Below are 16010 nucleotides of genomic sequence, written 5' to 3'. Positions count from 1 at the left end.
CATATTTCATATAAATGAAATAATATATTATGTGACCTTTTTTGACTGGCTTCTTTCACTTGGCATGTTTTCAAGGTTCATTCCTATTGTAATAGGAAATATGTTCTTAACAAAATGAGCATCATGAGTTCATACTGCTGTTTCCAATGTTAAAAATTTTAAATTATAAAGTTAGAGTTTTAACTTTGGTTTTTATTTTTGTATCTTTTATTTGCTCAATGATCCATCTGTATACCTATGTATGTATATATAAATAAGGCAATTTCAGAGCAACATTAGTAGTTCTTACAATATTACTACAGGAAATAATTTTAACTTTTTTTATCAATCTATTTGCTGCTAGAATATATTCCTCTAGAGAAGTACAGTCCAATTATTGAGTTTTAATGTAACTATAACTAATTTCCATGGGTTAAGCTGAAAACTTGATATATGATTAGGTTCATTTGTTTCATTTTGCTTTTGGTTTTTAGATATAGCTTTTGTTTTAACATTTGATCCAATTTAATTTTTTCTATAATTATATAAAACATTTACATGGTTGGAAAGTCAAATATACAAAACAAAGTATATTAAAGCATATACAAAACAAATATAGAAAATAAAGAGAAGTCTAGTTTTTATTCTATTTGTGTCTCTACCACCTATTAGTAACCGTTTTTAAATTAAGTTTTTTGGTTTTCCTTCTACTTTTTAATGTAAGCAAATATGCATAAAATGCTAGTTTACTATCCATGTTGTTTTTTTGTTTTACTTGTCCAGCTTTCTCATCGTAAATAAATTTGAGGATTGGCTTCATAAGTTGAGTGAAAAAATTTTTGGTCATTATGATTTAAATTATATTAATTTTATAGATAATATTGGGAAAATAGGCATCTTGTGAACCTTAATACATTTTCTTGACTATGCTCTTATACAGCTTTTGTTTGAATTATTCCTGTTGTCTTGGAGTTTTTGTCACTTTTGTAAATTGTGAATAAGTTAGTTAAAATGCCACAGAGACCTGCCACCATGTTTAACACACCTTTCTGCTGGTTAAGTGTTTGCTTGGGTGCAACCTTTGACTATCTCCCAGAATTTCTGAAAATCTGGTTCTGACAGGTTTTGCCTTTTGTTTGTTTTTTTTTCATTTCTAGGGAAGGATAGGCCACCAGTCTCATCCATTGATTTTTTTTTTTTTTTTTTTTTTGAGACAGGGTCTCACTGTATTACCCAGGCTAGTGTGCAGTGACCATTCACAGATGCAGTCATGGCACACTGCAGCTTTGAACTCCTATGTTCAAGCAGCCTTCCTGCCTCAGCCCCCGCAAATAGCTTGGACTACAGGTGCATGCCACCACACCTAGCTTCATCTCTTTACTTGTAACTTGAATGTTAAAGTGGGTTTCTTGTAGACATATATAGTTGGTTTTTTGTTTTTTGTTTTTTTTTTAAATGTACTCTGACAATCTGTCTTCTAATTGCTGTGTTTGGACCATTTACACTTGGTGTGATTATTTTTGTAGTTGGATTAACATCTACCATTGGCCAGGCGTGGTGGCTCACGCCTGTAATCCCAGCACTTTGGGAGGCCAAGGCAGGCAGATCACCTGAGGTCAGGAGTTTAAGACCAACCTGGCCAACATGGTGAAACCCCGTCTCTACTAAAAATACAAAAATTAGCCAGGTGTGGTGGTGCATGCCTGTAATCCCAGCTGAGGCTGAGGCAGGAGAATCGCTTGAACCCAGGAGGTGGAGATTGCAGTGAGCCAAGATCGTTCCACTGCACTCCAGCCTGGGCAACAGAGCGAGACTCCGTCCCAAAAAAAACAACAAAAAAAACAAAAAACACCATCTTCCTAGCTGTTTTCCATTTGCTTCATATGCAAATAGAGAATTTTTTTATTTCTTTGTTTTGTTTCTTCTCTTCCCCCCTCCTTTTGTCTGATTACTACAGTTTTCACTGAGCATTTTATATGATTTCATTTTATCTCCTGTTTGCTTTATCATTTATTCTTCTTTTAAAAAATTTTAGTGTTGCCCTAGAGTTTTCAATATGTATTTTTAACTAATCTAAATTCACTTTTGAAAAATGTTATACTGCTTCATATGTAGTGCAGGAACTTTACAAGAGTATTCCCAGTTCCCCCTTCTTCTCCATTGTTACGTCATTTGTGATGTCCCTGTCATTCATTTCACATATCCGTGTGCTATAATCACCTAATACATTGTTATCATTATAGCCTTTAACAAACATCTATCTTTTAGATCAATTACTAATAAAAGAACCAAAAGATTTTGTCTTACCTTCATAATTTCATCTCTGTTGCTCTTCCTTTCTTTATGTAAATCCATGTTTCTGACCTGTATTGTTTTTCTTCTGCCTAAATAACTTTTTAACATTTCTTACAGGGTAGGTCTGCTGGTGATGAATTCCCTTAGTTTTTGTTTTGAGAAAGTCTTCATTTCTCCTTCAATTTTGAAGGATAATTTCCCTGGATAGAGAGAATTCTAGGTTGGTGGCTCTTTTTCATTTAATGCTTTAGATATTTCACACCACTTTCTTCTTGCTTATATGGTTTCTGACAAGACGTCTGCTGTAATTTTTATCAATGTTGTTTTATAGGTAAGGTGTTACTTTTCTCTGGGTTCCTTGAATACCTTTTGTTTGTTTTTTTGTTTTCGTTTTTTCAGTTTCAATATGATATACACGTGTGGTTTTTTTTGGTATTTATCCTGCTTAGGGTTCTCTGCGCTTCCTCAATCTGTGGTTTGATGTGTGTCATTAATTTGAAACATTCATGGACATTATTACTTACAATATTTCATCTGTGTTCTCTTTTTTCTCCTTTTGGTTTTCTAATTGGGAAAATAGATGACTGTTTAATAGATACATGTTTTGATATTGTCCCATGGTTTGGATGTTCTCTTTTGTTTTTCATTCTTTTTCCTCTGTGCATTTTAGTTTGGGAAGTTTCTTTTGAAGTTTCTATTTTCAAGTTCACTGATTGTTTCCTGTACTGTGTTGAGTTTGTTGATGAGTCCATTGAAAGCATTCTTTGTTTTTAATATGTTTTTGATTTCTAGCATTTCTTTTGATTCTTTCTTATAGTTCGCATTTCTCTGCTTACAGTACCCATCTCTTTTTCTAACTTTCTCATAGAGCACTTGAAATATTAATCATAGTTATTTTAAATTCATTGCACAAACTTTTACTGCACATCTTTTCTTATATAGGTTGTGCTGGGCCATGAAACATCAAACCATATGACCAGTCTCTGCCATAAGTGGTTCACAGTCCTACTTAGACAGATAAATCAGTGGGTGCATTGGCAGAGTGACAAATGCCACAAGATGGTTAAGCTCATGAGATACAGAAGTACAAATAGATCTACACAGAGGGATATCCCAATCAAATGATAAAGTTGTTCTTAATCTGATCTCTTTAAGAACAAGAAGGTATTGGTCAAAGGCAAGAAGGAACTGATGATCAGCAATCAAGAGATAGTTTCTAGGCATGGGAACGTAATATACAGTAACTTTTAAGGAGCAATGCTTTGTATATTTTAAGAAAGGTATGTAATTATGTATGGCTGGAGTTTACTTTCAAGGAGTGAAAGATGAAGCTAATGAGGTATTCAGAAACAAAATTATAAAAGTTGTCATTGAAGTAATTTAAGGTAATACCCATGTAACAAACAAGCACATGTACCCCTTGAATCTAAAATAAAATACAGTTTTTAAAAAGGATTCCATAAAGAATATAAAAATATCAAGCTGGGCATGGTGGCTCATGCCTATAATCCTAGCACTTTGGGAGGCCCAGGTGGGCAGATCATTTGAGCCCAAGTGTTCAAGACCAGCCTGGGCAACATGGCAAAACCCCATCTTTACCAAAAATATAAAAATTAGCCAGGCATGGTGGTGCATGCCTGTGGTCCCAGCTACTTGGGAGGCTGAGATGTGAGAATCACTTAAACCTCGGAGATCAAGGCTGCAGCGAGCCATGCGCTCCTCCAGCTTGGGCAACAGAGCAAGACTCTGTCTCCAGAAAAAAAGAATATAAAAACATCTAAGATTTTCTAGTTTTATTTTGTTTATTTTTTTTTTTTAATACTTTAAGTTCTAGGGTACATGTGCACAACATGCAGGTTTGTTATGTATGTATACATGTCCCATGTTGGTGTGCTGCACCCATTAACTCGTCATTTACATTAGGTATATCTCCTAATGGTATCCCTCCCCCTTCCCCCCACCCCACGACAGGCCCCAGTGTGTGATGTTCCCCATCCTGTGTCCAAGTGTTCTCATTGTTCAGTTCCCATCTATGAGTGAGAACATGCGGTGTTTGGTTTCCTGTCCTTGTAATAGTTTGCTCAGAATGATGGTTTCCAGCTTATCCATGTCCCTACAAAGGACATGAACTCATCCTTTTTTATGGCTGCATAGTATCCCATGGTTATTTTGTTTATTCTTAAACGTTATATACCAATTCCACATTCCATCGCTCTCTTTTTCTTTCATATTTCCACATACCTCAGTTTCTCTGTTACCATAAGCCAATAAATTTTGGGCAAGGGGAAAAAAAGAAGTTTAAACATGGGAGTGTTAAGATGCATTTTATAAGTATAGAATTCTCAATTAAATCCTGAATTTATTTTTAAATTGGTTTTAAAGGATATTGTTGTGACAACTAGGGAAGTATAAATAGAGATAATATATTTTATTGTACTAATGTTTAATATCTTTGGTGTGATAATGGCATTGTGTTTATGTAGGAGACTTCTTAGTTTTTGGAGGTATATTCTGAAAGAGTTAAGTGTGAAGTTTGTGTATATGTTTTTAGAGAAGGAAAGAGAGGTAGAAAAATGTGGCAATTGCTGAATATAGGTTAAGGGTTTTAGAAGTATTCTTTGTACTGATCTTCCAACATTTTTGTAGTTCGAGTTTTGTGTTTTTTTGTTTTTGTTTTTGTTTTTTTGAGACGGAGTCTCCCTCTGTCGCCCAGGCTGTAGTGCAGTGGCGCGATCTAGACTCACTGCAACCTCTGCCTCCCAGGTTCAAGCGATTCTGCTGCCTCAGCCTTCCGAGTAGCTAGGATTATAGGTGCCCGCCACCATGCCCAGCTAATTTTTTGTATTGTTAATAGAGGCGAGGTTTCACTACGTTGGCCAGGCCGGTCTCGAACTCCTGACCTTGTGATCCACCCGCCTCGGCCTCCCAAAGTGCTGGGATTACAGGTATGAGCCACTGTGCCTGGCCTCGAGTTTTCAAAAGTAATAAATTTTGGAAGAAAATTTTTAGAATGTATACATACAATTATGTTTAGAGTGAACTAGAGGGAAGGAAAGTAGGAGGCAGTTAAACTGTTTTATGAAGCTTCAACTCCCTGTCTAAAGAAAAAGTTTTCTTAATGGAGAGCTCTGTGACCTAATGTTTAACTAACATGAGTGGGAGCTTCCTTCTCAAACATATGGGCCCTAAGAGAGAAGTAGAAATGTTAAGAGATAAAATATAAGACACTCAGATGATCATTTTAAGGGATAGATCATCCTATTCTTAGGAATTATACGTAAGAGAAAGTAGAGAAAATGACAACAAAAACATGCAAGAAAATTTCCTAGAAGAGAACAATAAATATACGGGTTGAAAAGACCATATGTCCATGATATATACTGACCAAAAGCTCAGTGCGATTAATGAGAAAAACCCACACCAACTATCGGAAACCAACAGGAGAGAAGAAAGGCCAAAAACTTTCTACAGAGGAAAAAAAAAGTTGGAATGATCTAGGAGTAGAATGTCAACATACAGCAACACTAGAAGTCACTGGAGCCACAAAGTGAAGTCACATTGCTTTAAATTTCTAAGGAAAAATAGTTTTTCTGAGAAGCCTACAGTTAGCCAGATTATTATTTGAGTATGAGAGTAGAAATAAAAATGTTTTCAAACATGCCAACCAAATTAAAGAGAAAACAAAGTAAAGAAGCTTTTGAGAAATTAAATTTTTGATTTCTGTAGGTTGCAACTGGCTTTGGCAACTTTAGATCCCAGATAGGGTGGTACCCACAGAGTTTAATGCTGTTCTTCCAGCCATCAGTGGTGCTAATGTCCAGCCCTTATATCCTTCTTTCATGTGTCATTGGCCCTTTTCCCTTGTGATTTAAACATGTGTTGCAAAGTGGTGTGGTAGGACCTGGAATCCAGGGACACATGGAAATAGTGGAGAAAAGACTAGGAAAGAGTTGGGGGTGGGGGATAAAATACTGTTGTCCACCACAGAGCCATGTCCCCAGTCTGTGAGTTAGTTCACGCTGACTAGAGAATTTCTGCCTTGAGAAATGCTGCCAGGTGTAGAGCTTTCAATGAGTTTTAGATTTTTGGCAAAATGTGGATTCAAGCAAGCAGAGTGTTAAAAAATATATATTATTATGTAGATATGGCAGTTGCTGTAAGCATCTTAACTGTATCAGAGCTCATTTCAGGAGGGAATCATGCATGATAGTCCAGAAACTAAACAAATTGATATGCCTGGAAGTAAGTTCTTTGCAGAGGAAAGAAAAATAACATTTGTTATGAATATAACATTTAGTTTGTGAATTTATTTCTAAAGTATTTCCTCAATTAGCTTAAAGCTGAGTTCCTCTGATATACTGAATTCTGTCTTTTCTGAGGCCTTACCAATTGCTACTGCTTTGCTTGTAACGCTTTCCCACCCCTACTCCATCCTAGCTAATTTACTTGACTTTAAACTGTTATCCTAATCCTAACTTTATGTGCAAGGTATTTTTGAGCCCCATGACAAAAGAAACTGAAGGACTTCTCAAAAGTTTATTGTAATGAGGGGACTTTGGGTTTCTCCTTAGGGATGTAAACAGCTGGGAAGAGCTTTGCTTCAATCATTACAACAAGGAAACTACAAACTTCTACCCTACAACAAGGAAATGGACAAACTACAAAATAACTTTTCTAGGACCCTTCAGAGAACTGAGGTCACAGGGCAACCAAGTAATCTTAAATCTGGGGAAAGAAAGATGCCAGCTGAGAGAAACAGGACTCAAGCTTTACTTACCTGGGATGGACTCTGCCAGACACCATATAAGCCAGTAAGAAACTACAGCTATCAAGTTTTTAAACAAATTTTTAAAGTGTGAATGTCAGCTAATGAAAGTGTGAAACCACTGGGGGATTTGCAAAATTAGGGAGGTGGGGGTTGCAATCTCTTGTAGGCTTTTCCTCTAGGAATCCCAACAGGTACTCATAGGGAAGATGGGGGTGAATCCTGAGAAGTCTTTCCTTGTGGTGCTAGCTGGGGGAGGGCAACAGCAGCCCAAACCCATCTTCCTTATCACTGCATAATGAAGAGCAGCAAAAACAGTTGCCTTAGGAGACTTGTAGAAAGCTATTGCAGTTTAGGAAAGGGACCTGAAAAAAAGTAGTATCTCTGGGAGTAGGGGAGGAATATGCTCTAGGCCTAGCGCTACAGCTGGCAAAGTGGCAAGAGCACTTGTGAAGGTCACATCCCCAAGACTTAGGGATATGGTGTCTGCCTAAGACTGAGGCTCAGCGAGATCATAAGAGAATGCTTTCCCTCCATCTACTCAACCCCCACCAAGATAATAAGAATCAAATAGAAGCAATAGTAGAGTACAGCCAGGAAGTCTGCAAGAGAGGTTCTCGCTGGGGAGCAGCACAAATGGGACACCAAAAACTAAAGGAGAAACATGCATTGAGAAAACAACCATGGGAAATCAACCCTTACCTTAAACACAGATATTATTAGAGGATATTATTGAAGCCTGTGGTACACTCAGTGTAACCACAGCAATGACAAACCTCAAACCCTGTCCAGCTATTGAATAGATCAGCATAACCCCCCAAATTAAAAACCTAGCAGAAGGAAAGGCATACTCATGTTTAAGCATAAAAACTTCTTAACCTTCATATCTACTGTACTACCCAAGATGTACAGCCTTCAGCGAAGATTAGGAGACATGTAAAAAGGCAAGAAGAAAAAGAAAAAACATACTTCAAAGAGACAAAGCAATAAATCATAACTGACTTAGTTATGACATAGATGTTGCAACAACCCAACAGGAATTTAAGATAACTATGACTAATATGAAATGGACCTGATGGGTAATTGCAGCAGAGATGGAAGAAAAGTATTTAAATAAATGATGGCTGAGAATTTGCCAAGTTAGTGACACCAAACCATAGGTCCAAGAAGCTCAGCAATAAATACCAAAACAAAAATTTAAAACACATCTAAACATATTATGTTTAAACTGCTGGAAACCAAAAAGGGGAAAATCTTGAAGATAACAAGAAAAAAAATTGTCTATTGAGGAACAAGAATAAGAATTACATATAGCAGATCTATTATCAGAGACCATGCAAGCAAGAAGACAAGGGAGAATCATTTTTAAAGTGCAGAAAAAAAAGCTGTCAATCCAGGATTTCACACCAAGCAAAAATATCCCTTCAAAATGAAGAAGGGGGGATGACATCAGCAAAATGGTGGTGTAGGAAGACTTGGACCCTTTCTCACCTTCCCAAATACTAATTCAGCAACAATTCACAGACAAATTCTGTTGGTGAGAAATCAGAAACTAATTGTAAAGGCCTTGCATCCTGGGAGAACATGAAACAAGACTAGTGAAGCTAGTAGGGAGATTCAGGATACCCCGTTGCTAGAGATACTGCCCCTGGTACAGTACCATACAGTCAGGAAGAGATGCCCTAACTCATCCAGGGGAGAGAAAGGGTTGGTTTGCACAACCAGTACTCCATCTTTTCTTTGTGGGCTCCCCAGAGAATTGGCTGAAACATTCACTAGAAGGATTCAACATCAGACTAAATAAAGCAGAAGAAAGGATTAGCAAACTGGAAGACAAGCCATTAGAAATAATTCAGTCAGGGGAGTGATAATAAAAAATAATGAAAAAGAATGAAGAAGGCTTAAGCGGGTTATAGAATACCATCAAGCAGACTAATGTATACATTATAGGAATCTCAGGAGAAAATAGAGAAAAAGGACCAGAAAGCTTATTTTAAAAGTAATGGCTGAAAACTCCCCAAAGCTGGGGAAGGAAATGAACATCCAGATTCAGGAAGCACAGAGGACACAAAATAAAATGAAACAAACCCATACCAAGATGCATTATAGCAAATTGTCAAAAGTCAAACACAGAATTTTAAAGCAGCAAGAGAAAAGCAACTTGTCACATACAAGGGAACATGTATAGGACTATGAAGGGATTTTTTTCAGCAGAAACTTTGCAGGCCAGAACAGAGTAGAATGATATATTCAAAGAGCTGAAAGATCAAACAGACAAAACAAACAACAATAACAAAAAATCCCTGCCAACCCAGAATATTATACTTGGCAAAACTATCCTTTAAAAATGATGATGACAGAAAGACTTTCCCAAACCAAAGCTGAGGAAGTTCATCACCACTAGACCTGCCTTATAAAAAATGCTAAAGGGAGTTTTCAAATAGAAATGAAAAAGCACCAAACAGCAAAAAGATGGTATAGAAAAATATGAAACTCATTGATAAAGGTAAATATATATGTAAATACAGAATACTGCATTACCATAATGGTGGTAGGTAAATAACTTTTCATTCTACTATAAAAGTTAAAAGACAAAAGTATTAAAAATAGATATGAAATATGTTAAAAGATACACTATGAATAGATGTGAATTGTGACAATTATAACCAAATGTGAGCAGGAGAATTTAAAATGAAGAGTTTTTGTATGTGAGTGAACTTAAGTTTGTTACCAGCTTAAAATAGACTGTTAATCTATATTTTACTTAAGCTCCAAACTAACCACATATGCCAGAAATTACCCATAGAGGCTACATAAAAGAGAAAGAAGTCAAAGCATATCAATACAAAAAACTAACAAAACACAAAGGGAGACTGCAAGAGAGGAAGAGATGAAGGAAGAAGACTAACATGAAGCAACTAACAAAATAGCAATAGTAAATTCTTCCCTAGCAATAATGATAGGAAATGCACATTAAACTCCCCAATCAAGAAACAGAGTGGCTGAATGGATATATAAACAAGACCCAACTATATGCTGTCTACAAGAAGCTCACTTCAGATCTTAAGGGCACACATAGGCTGAAGGTGCGGGATGGAAAAAGATGATCCATGCAAATGGTAACCAAAAGAGCAGGGTAGCTATACATATATCAGATAAAATAGGATTTAAGTAAAAAACTCACAAAAGACAACGAAGGACATTTTATAATGATAATAGGGTCAACCCCCTGGGAAGATAGAATGATTATAAATATATATGCACCCAACACCAGGACATCTAATATGTAAAAGAAACATTGGCAAAATTGAAGAGAGAAATATACAGCAATACAATATAATAGGAGACTTTAATACCCCACTTTCTGTCCATTAATAATGGACAGAACTTTCTGACAAATCAATAAGGAAACATTTGACTTGAGTAACACTGTAGACCTAATGGATCTGATAGACATATACAGAATTTTTTATTTTTATTTTTATTTATTTTTTTTAGATGGATTCTTGCTCTGTCACCCAGGCTGGAGTGCAGTGGCACAATCTCGGCTCACTGCAACCTCCGCCTCCCGGGTTCGAGTGATTCTCCTGCCACAGCCTCCGGAGTAGCTGAGATTACAGGTGTCCACCACCATGCCCGTCTAATTTTTGTATTTTTAGTAGAGACAGGGTTTCAACATGTTATCCAGGCTGGTCTCAAACTCTTGACCTCAGGTGATCTGCCTGCCTCAGCCTCCCAAAGTGCTGGGATTACAGGCATGAGCCACCGTGCCTGGCCATATACAGAACTTTATACCCAACAGCTGTAGAATACATATTCTTCTCCAGTACACATGGATGTTTCTCCATAATGCATCACATATTAGATCACAAAACAAATGTTAAAAAATTTTTAAATATCTAAATCATACCAAATATATTTTCTGACCACAGTGGAATGAAACTAGAAATTAATATAACAAGGAAAACCAAGAAATCTACAAATATATTGAAATGAACAAAAACTTGAATAACCATTGAGTCAAAGGAGAAATAAAAAATGAAATTAGAAAATACCTTGAGGCAAACAAAAACACAACATACCAAAACTTATAAGTTGCAGCAAAAGCAGAACTGAGAGGTAAATTCATATGGATAAGCTCTTACATGATAAAAGAAGAAAGATCTCAAATAAACAACTAACTTTACATCTCAAGGAACCAGAATCAGAAGAGCAAACTAAGCCCAAAGTTAGCAGAAGGAAGGAAATAAAGGAAATGAGAGCATAAATAAATTAAATAGAAAAGTGATAGAAACTAACAGTTGGTATTTTGAAAAGATAAATTGACAAACCCTTAGCTAAACTATGAAAAAAATAGAGAAGACTCAAATAAATAACATCAGAATTGAAAGAAGAGACAATACAACTGATGCCACAGAAGTAAAAAGGATCTTAAGAAAAAACTGTTAACAATTATATGTCAACAAACTGGATAACCTAGAATAAAAAATTAAATTCCTAGAAACATACAAACTACCAAGATTAGATCACGAAGAAATATTATTAAAAGTCTGAACAGACCTATAACTAGAGTGGAAACTGACGCAGGAATCAAAAACCTCCTAATGGAAGAGCCCTGGACCATACAGCTCCACTGGTGAATTCTACCAAACATTTAAAGAAGAATTAATGGAAATCCTTCTCAAAATCTTTCAGAATATTGAAGAGGAGGGACCAGTTCCAGACTCATCTTATGAGGCCAGCATTAACCTGATACCAAAGCAAGACAGAGACACAAGAAAACTGCAGGGCAATATTCCTGGTGAGCACAGATGCAAAAATCCCCAACAAAATACTAGAAAACCATGTCCAACAGTACATTAAAAGGTCATACACAATGACTAAGTGGGAGATAAAATGGAATAATAAAAAGTGTGCAATTAAACGAAACCAAAGGAGAAAAGTAGGGGAAGGAGAGTAAAAAAGAAAAAGGAGCAAATAGAAAACAGCTAAGAAGATGGTACATCTTAATCCAGCTATATCAGTAATCAATTTTAATATCATTCTGAATGCACCAGTTACAGATAGAGCTTATCACGTTGTATAAAAGAGCAAGATTCATCTAAATGCTGTTTTACAAGAAACCCATTTTAACTACTACACTACAAGGTGGAGTAGCCTAAGATACCCATTTTAAATATAAAGATAAATAAGTATATTAAAAGCAAATGATATAGAAAAAAATGCCACAAAATATTAACCAAAAAAAGAAAAAAAGAGGAAGCAACTTTAATATTAGACAAAGCTTAGAACAAGGGATTTAATCAGGGATGAAGAAACATAATGCTCAGGGGGTAAGTACGAAGAGACAACAATCATAAATGTGTATGCAGCTAACAACAGAGCTTCAAGATATACGAGGCAAAAACTGATAGAACTTAAAGGAAAAATAGACACATGCACAATTATAGTTGGGGACTTAAAACTCCTCTTTCAGGAATCAATAGAACATGAAAGCAGAATATCAGAAAAGTTACAGAAGACTCCAAAACAGCATTATCAACCAACATGCAAGTATTGAATGTCAATTTTTTCGGTGTTCAAATGTGAGTGACATTTATAGAACACTCTAAACAGCAGCAGAATACATGTCTTCCTCAAGTGCACGTGGACATTCACCAACATAGATCATATTTGGGGCCATAATAGAAATCTCAAGAATTTTAAAGACATAAAAGTCATTCAAAGTCTGTTCTTAGCACATAGCAGAATAAAACTAGAAGAACAGAAAGGTATCTGGAAAATGTCCAAATATTTCAAAGTTAAACATACTTCTAAATAGTCCACGAGTCAAAGAAGAAACATTATAGGAAATTAAAAAATAATTTGAAAGAAAATGGAGATACAGCACACCAAAATATGTGAGAAGCAGCTAAATTAGTGCATACAGGGAAGTTTGTTGCATTAAATGATATAAATAATTAGAAGAATCATTACTACACTTCTGCCTTAACAAACTAGAGGGGGAAAAAGCAAACTAAACTCAAAGCAAACAAAAGGAAGGGGATATTAAAGATTACAGCATAATTCAGTACAATTTGAAACCAAAAATAATGGAGAAAAATCAGTGAACTAAAGGCTTGTTCTTTGAAAAGATCAATAAGAGTTGAAAAAATGAAACAAATTGCTAATATCAGGAATGAAAGACAGGGTGTCACACTCACCCCCACAGATTTGAAAAGGATAATAAAAATACTGCAAACAACTCCATACCTATGAATTTGACAACTTGGATGAATGAGTGAATTTTTTGAAAGACATAAACTACCAAAATTAAGAAATAACCTGAATAGTTATATATCTATTAATGAAATTGAATTTGTGATTAAAAACCTTCCAAAATGGAAACTCCACACCCAGATAATTTCCCAGGTGAAATACTAAACATCTACGGAAGAAATTCTAACGATTCTATACAAACTTTTCCAGAATATAGAAGAGGAGGAACACTTTTCAACTCATTTTATGAGGCCAGCTTTGCCCAGATACCAAAGCCAAAGATACTACAAGAAAACTACAGACTAGTATTCCTCATGGAGTTAGAAACAAAAATCCTCAACAGCATATGGGTGAATTGAATCTAGCAATATGAAAAAAGTATATCACAATAGGGTTCATCTTGGGAATATGAGATGAATTTCCAGTTCATCCTTTGAAAATCAATTACTATAGTTGACTGTAATAAGAGAATAAACATATGACTCTTATCTCAGTAGATGCAGAAAAGCACTTGACAAAAGTCAACATTCATTCATGTTAACAACAAAAAACAAAACAACTCAGCAAACTAGGAATTGAAGGGAACAACCTTTACTAAAGGGCATCTTCAAAAAACCTAGAGCTACATTACAGTTAATGGTGAGATACTGAATTCTTTATCTCTAAGACTGGGAACAATGCAAGGATGTCCTCTCTTACTACTATTATAATAGTCACTATTGTACTGGAATTCCTAGCCAGTGCAATAAGGGAAAAGTACATAAAAGACATAAAGATTGAAAAGGAAGGAATATAACTTTCTATTTGCAGACAACATAATTAAGTAGAAAATGCCAAAGAATCTACAATAAACCTCTTCTGTAGTACAGTTAAATTAATGTGTCATATTCTACATTCTATTTTAGATTCCACCTCCCAGAATTCACATCCTGGTTGAATTCTATTTGTATACAGTAAAATTCACTCTGTTTTTATGCCTTTATTTTGTTCCTTTTTATATATAGGCTGGTTCCATATTTTTGCAATTGCGAATTGTGCTGCTATAAACATGCATGTGCAAGTATCTTTTTCCTATAATGACTTCTTTTCCTCTGAGTAAATACCCAGGAGTGGGATTGCTGGATCAAATGATAGATATACTTTTAGTTCTTTAAGGAATCTTCACACTGTTTTCCATAGTGGTCGTACTAGTTTACATTCCTACCAACAGTATAAAAGTGTTCCCTTTTCACCATATCCATGCCAACATTTATTATTTTTTGATTATGGCTATTCTTGCAGGAGTAAAGTATCATATGGTGGTTATGGTTCGCATTTCCCTGATAATTAGTGATGTTGAGTATTTTTTCATATGTTCGTTGGCCATTTGTATATCTTCTTTTGAGAATTGTCTATTCATGTCCTAGCCCACTTTTTGATGGGATTGTTTTTTTCTTGCTGATTTGTTTGAGTTCCTTGTAGATTCTGAGTATTACTCCTTTGTTGGATGTACAGATAGTGAAGATTTTCTCCCATTCTGTGGGTTGTTTACTTTGCTGATTATTTTGCTGTGCAGAAGCTTTTTAGTTTAATTAAGTCCCATCTGTTTATCTTTGTTTTTGTTTTGTTTGCTTTTCGGTTCTTGGTCATGAAGTTTTTGCCTAAGCCAATGTCTACAAGGGTTTTTTGAATGTTATCTTCTAGAATTTTTATGGTTTCAGGTCTTAGATTTAAGTCTTTGATCCATCTTAAGTTGATTTTTGTATAAGGTGAGAGATGAGGATCCAGTTTCATTCTTCTTTTTTTTTTTTTGAGATGGAGTCTCGCTCTGTCACCCCAGGCTGGAGTGCAGTGGCGTGATCTTGGCTCACTGCAACCTCCGCCTCTCAGGTTCCCGCCATTCTCCTGCCTCAGTCTCCCAAGTAGCTGGAACTACAGGCACCCACCACCACACCTGGATAATTTTTTTGTACTTTTAGTAGAGACAGGTTTCACTGTGTTAGCCAGGATGGTCTTGATCTCCTGACCTCGTGATCCGCCTGCCTTGGCCTCCCAAAGTACTGGGATTACAGGGGTGAGCCACCACACCCGGCCCCAGTTTCATTCTTCTACATATGGCTTGCCAATTATCCCAGCACCATTTGTAAATAGGGTTTCCTTTCCCCACTTTATGTTTTTGTTTGTTTTGTCGAAGATATGTTGACTGTAAGTATTTGGCTTTATTTCTAGGTTTTCTATTCTGTTCCATTGGTCTATATGCCTGTTTTTATACCAGTACCATGCTGTTTTGGTGACTGTGGTCTTATAGTGTAGTTTGAAGTCACATAATGTAATGCCTCCAGATTTGTTCTTTTTGCTTAGTCTTGCTTTGGCTATGTAGGCTCTTTTTTGGTTCCATATGAATTTTAGGATTGTTTTTTCTAGTTCTGTGTAGAATGATGGTGGTACCTTGATGGGAATTGCATCAAATTTGTAGATTGCTTTTGTCAGTATGGTCACTTTCACAATATTGATTCTACCCATCCATGAGCACGGGATATGTTTCCATTTGTTTGTGTTATCTGTGATTTCTTTCAGCAGTGTTTTGTAGTTTTCCTTGTAGAGATCTTTTACCTCCTTGCTTAAGTACATCCCTAAGCATTTTATTTTTTTGGCAGCTATTGTAAAAGGGGTTGAGTTCTTGATTTGATTCTCAGCTTGGTTGCTGTTGGCATACAGCAGGGCTACTGATTTG

The 16010-nt window shown here is 35.9% G+C and overlaps 1 protein-coding gene across 5 annotated transcripts in view; it reads left to right on the top strand.

The window, feature by feature from the left end:
• Nucleotides 1-16010, top strand: part of ZNF569 (zinc finger protein 569) — a 54146-nt gene that overhangs the window by 7335 nt on the left and 30801 nt on the right. For 3 of the 5 annotated variants that reach the window (XM_063657613.1, XM_054462463.2, XM_063657614.1), the window contains one exon: nt 6846-7085. The exons of the other annotated variants lie outside the window; for them this stretch is intronic. In XM_063657613.1, the coding sequence (XP_063513683.1) occupies nt 6924-7085 (162 nt within the window). In that variant the 5' untranslated portion in view covers nt 6846-6923. The remainder of the gene's footprint in view (nt 1-6845; nt 7086-16010) is intronic. 5 annotated transcript variants of the gene reach the window in all.

The sequence above is a fragment of the Pongo pygmaeus genome, chromosome 20 (genome assembly GCF_028885625.2).
Source record: "Pongo pygmaeus isolate AG05252 chromosome 20, NHGRI_mPonPyg2-v2.0_pri, whole genome shotgun sequence".
Classification (NCBI taxonomy): domain Eukaryota; kingdom Metazoa; phylum Chordata; class Mammalia; order Primates; family Hominidae; genus Pongo; species Pongo pygmaeus.
This window is presented reverse-complemented; position numbering and strand designations above follow the sequence as displayed.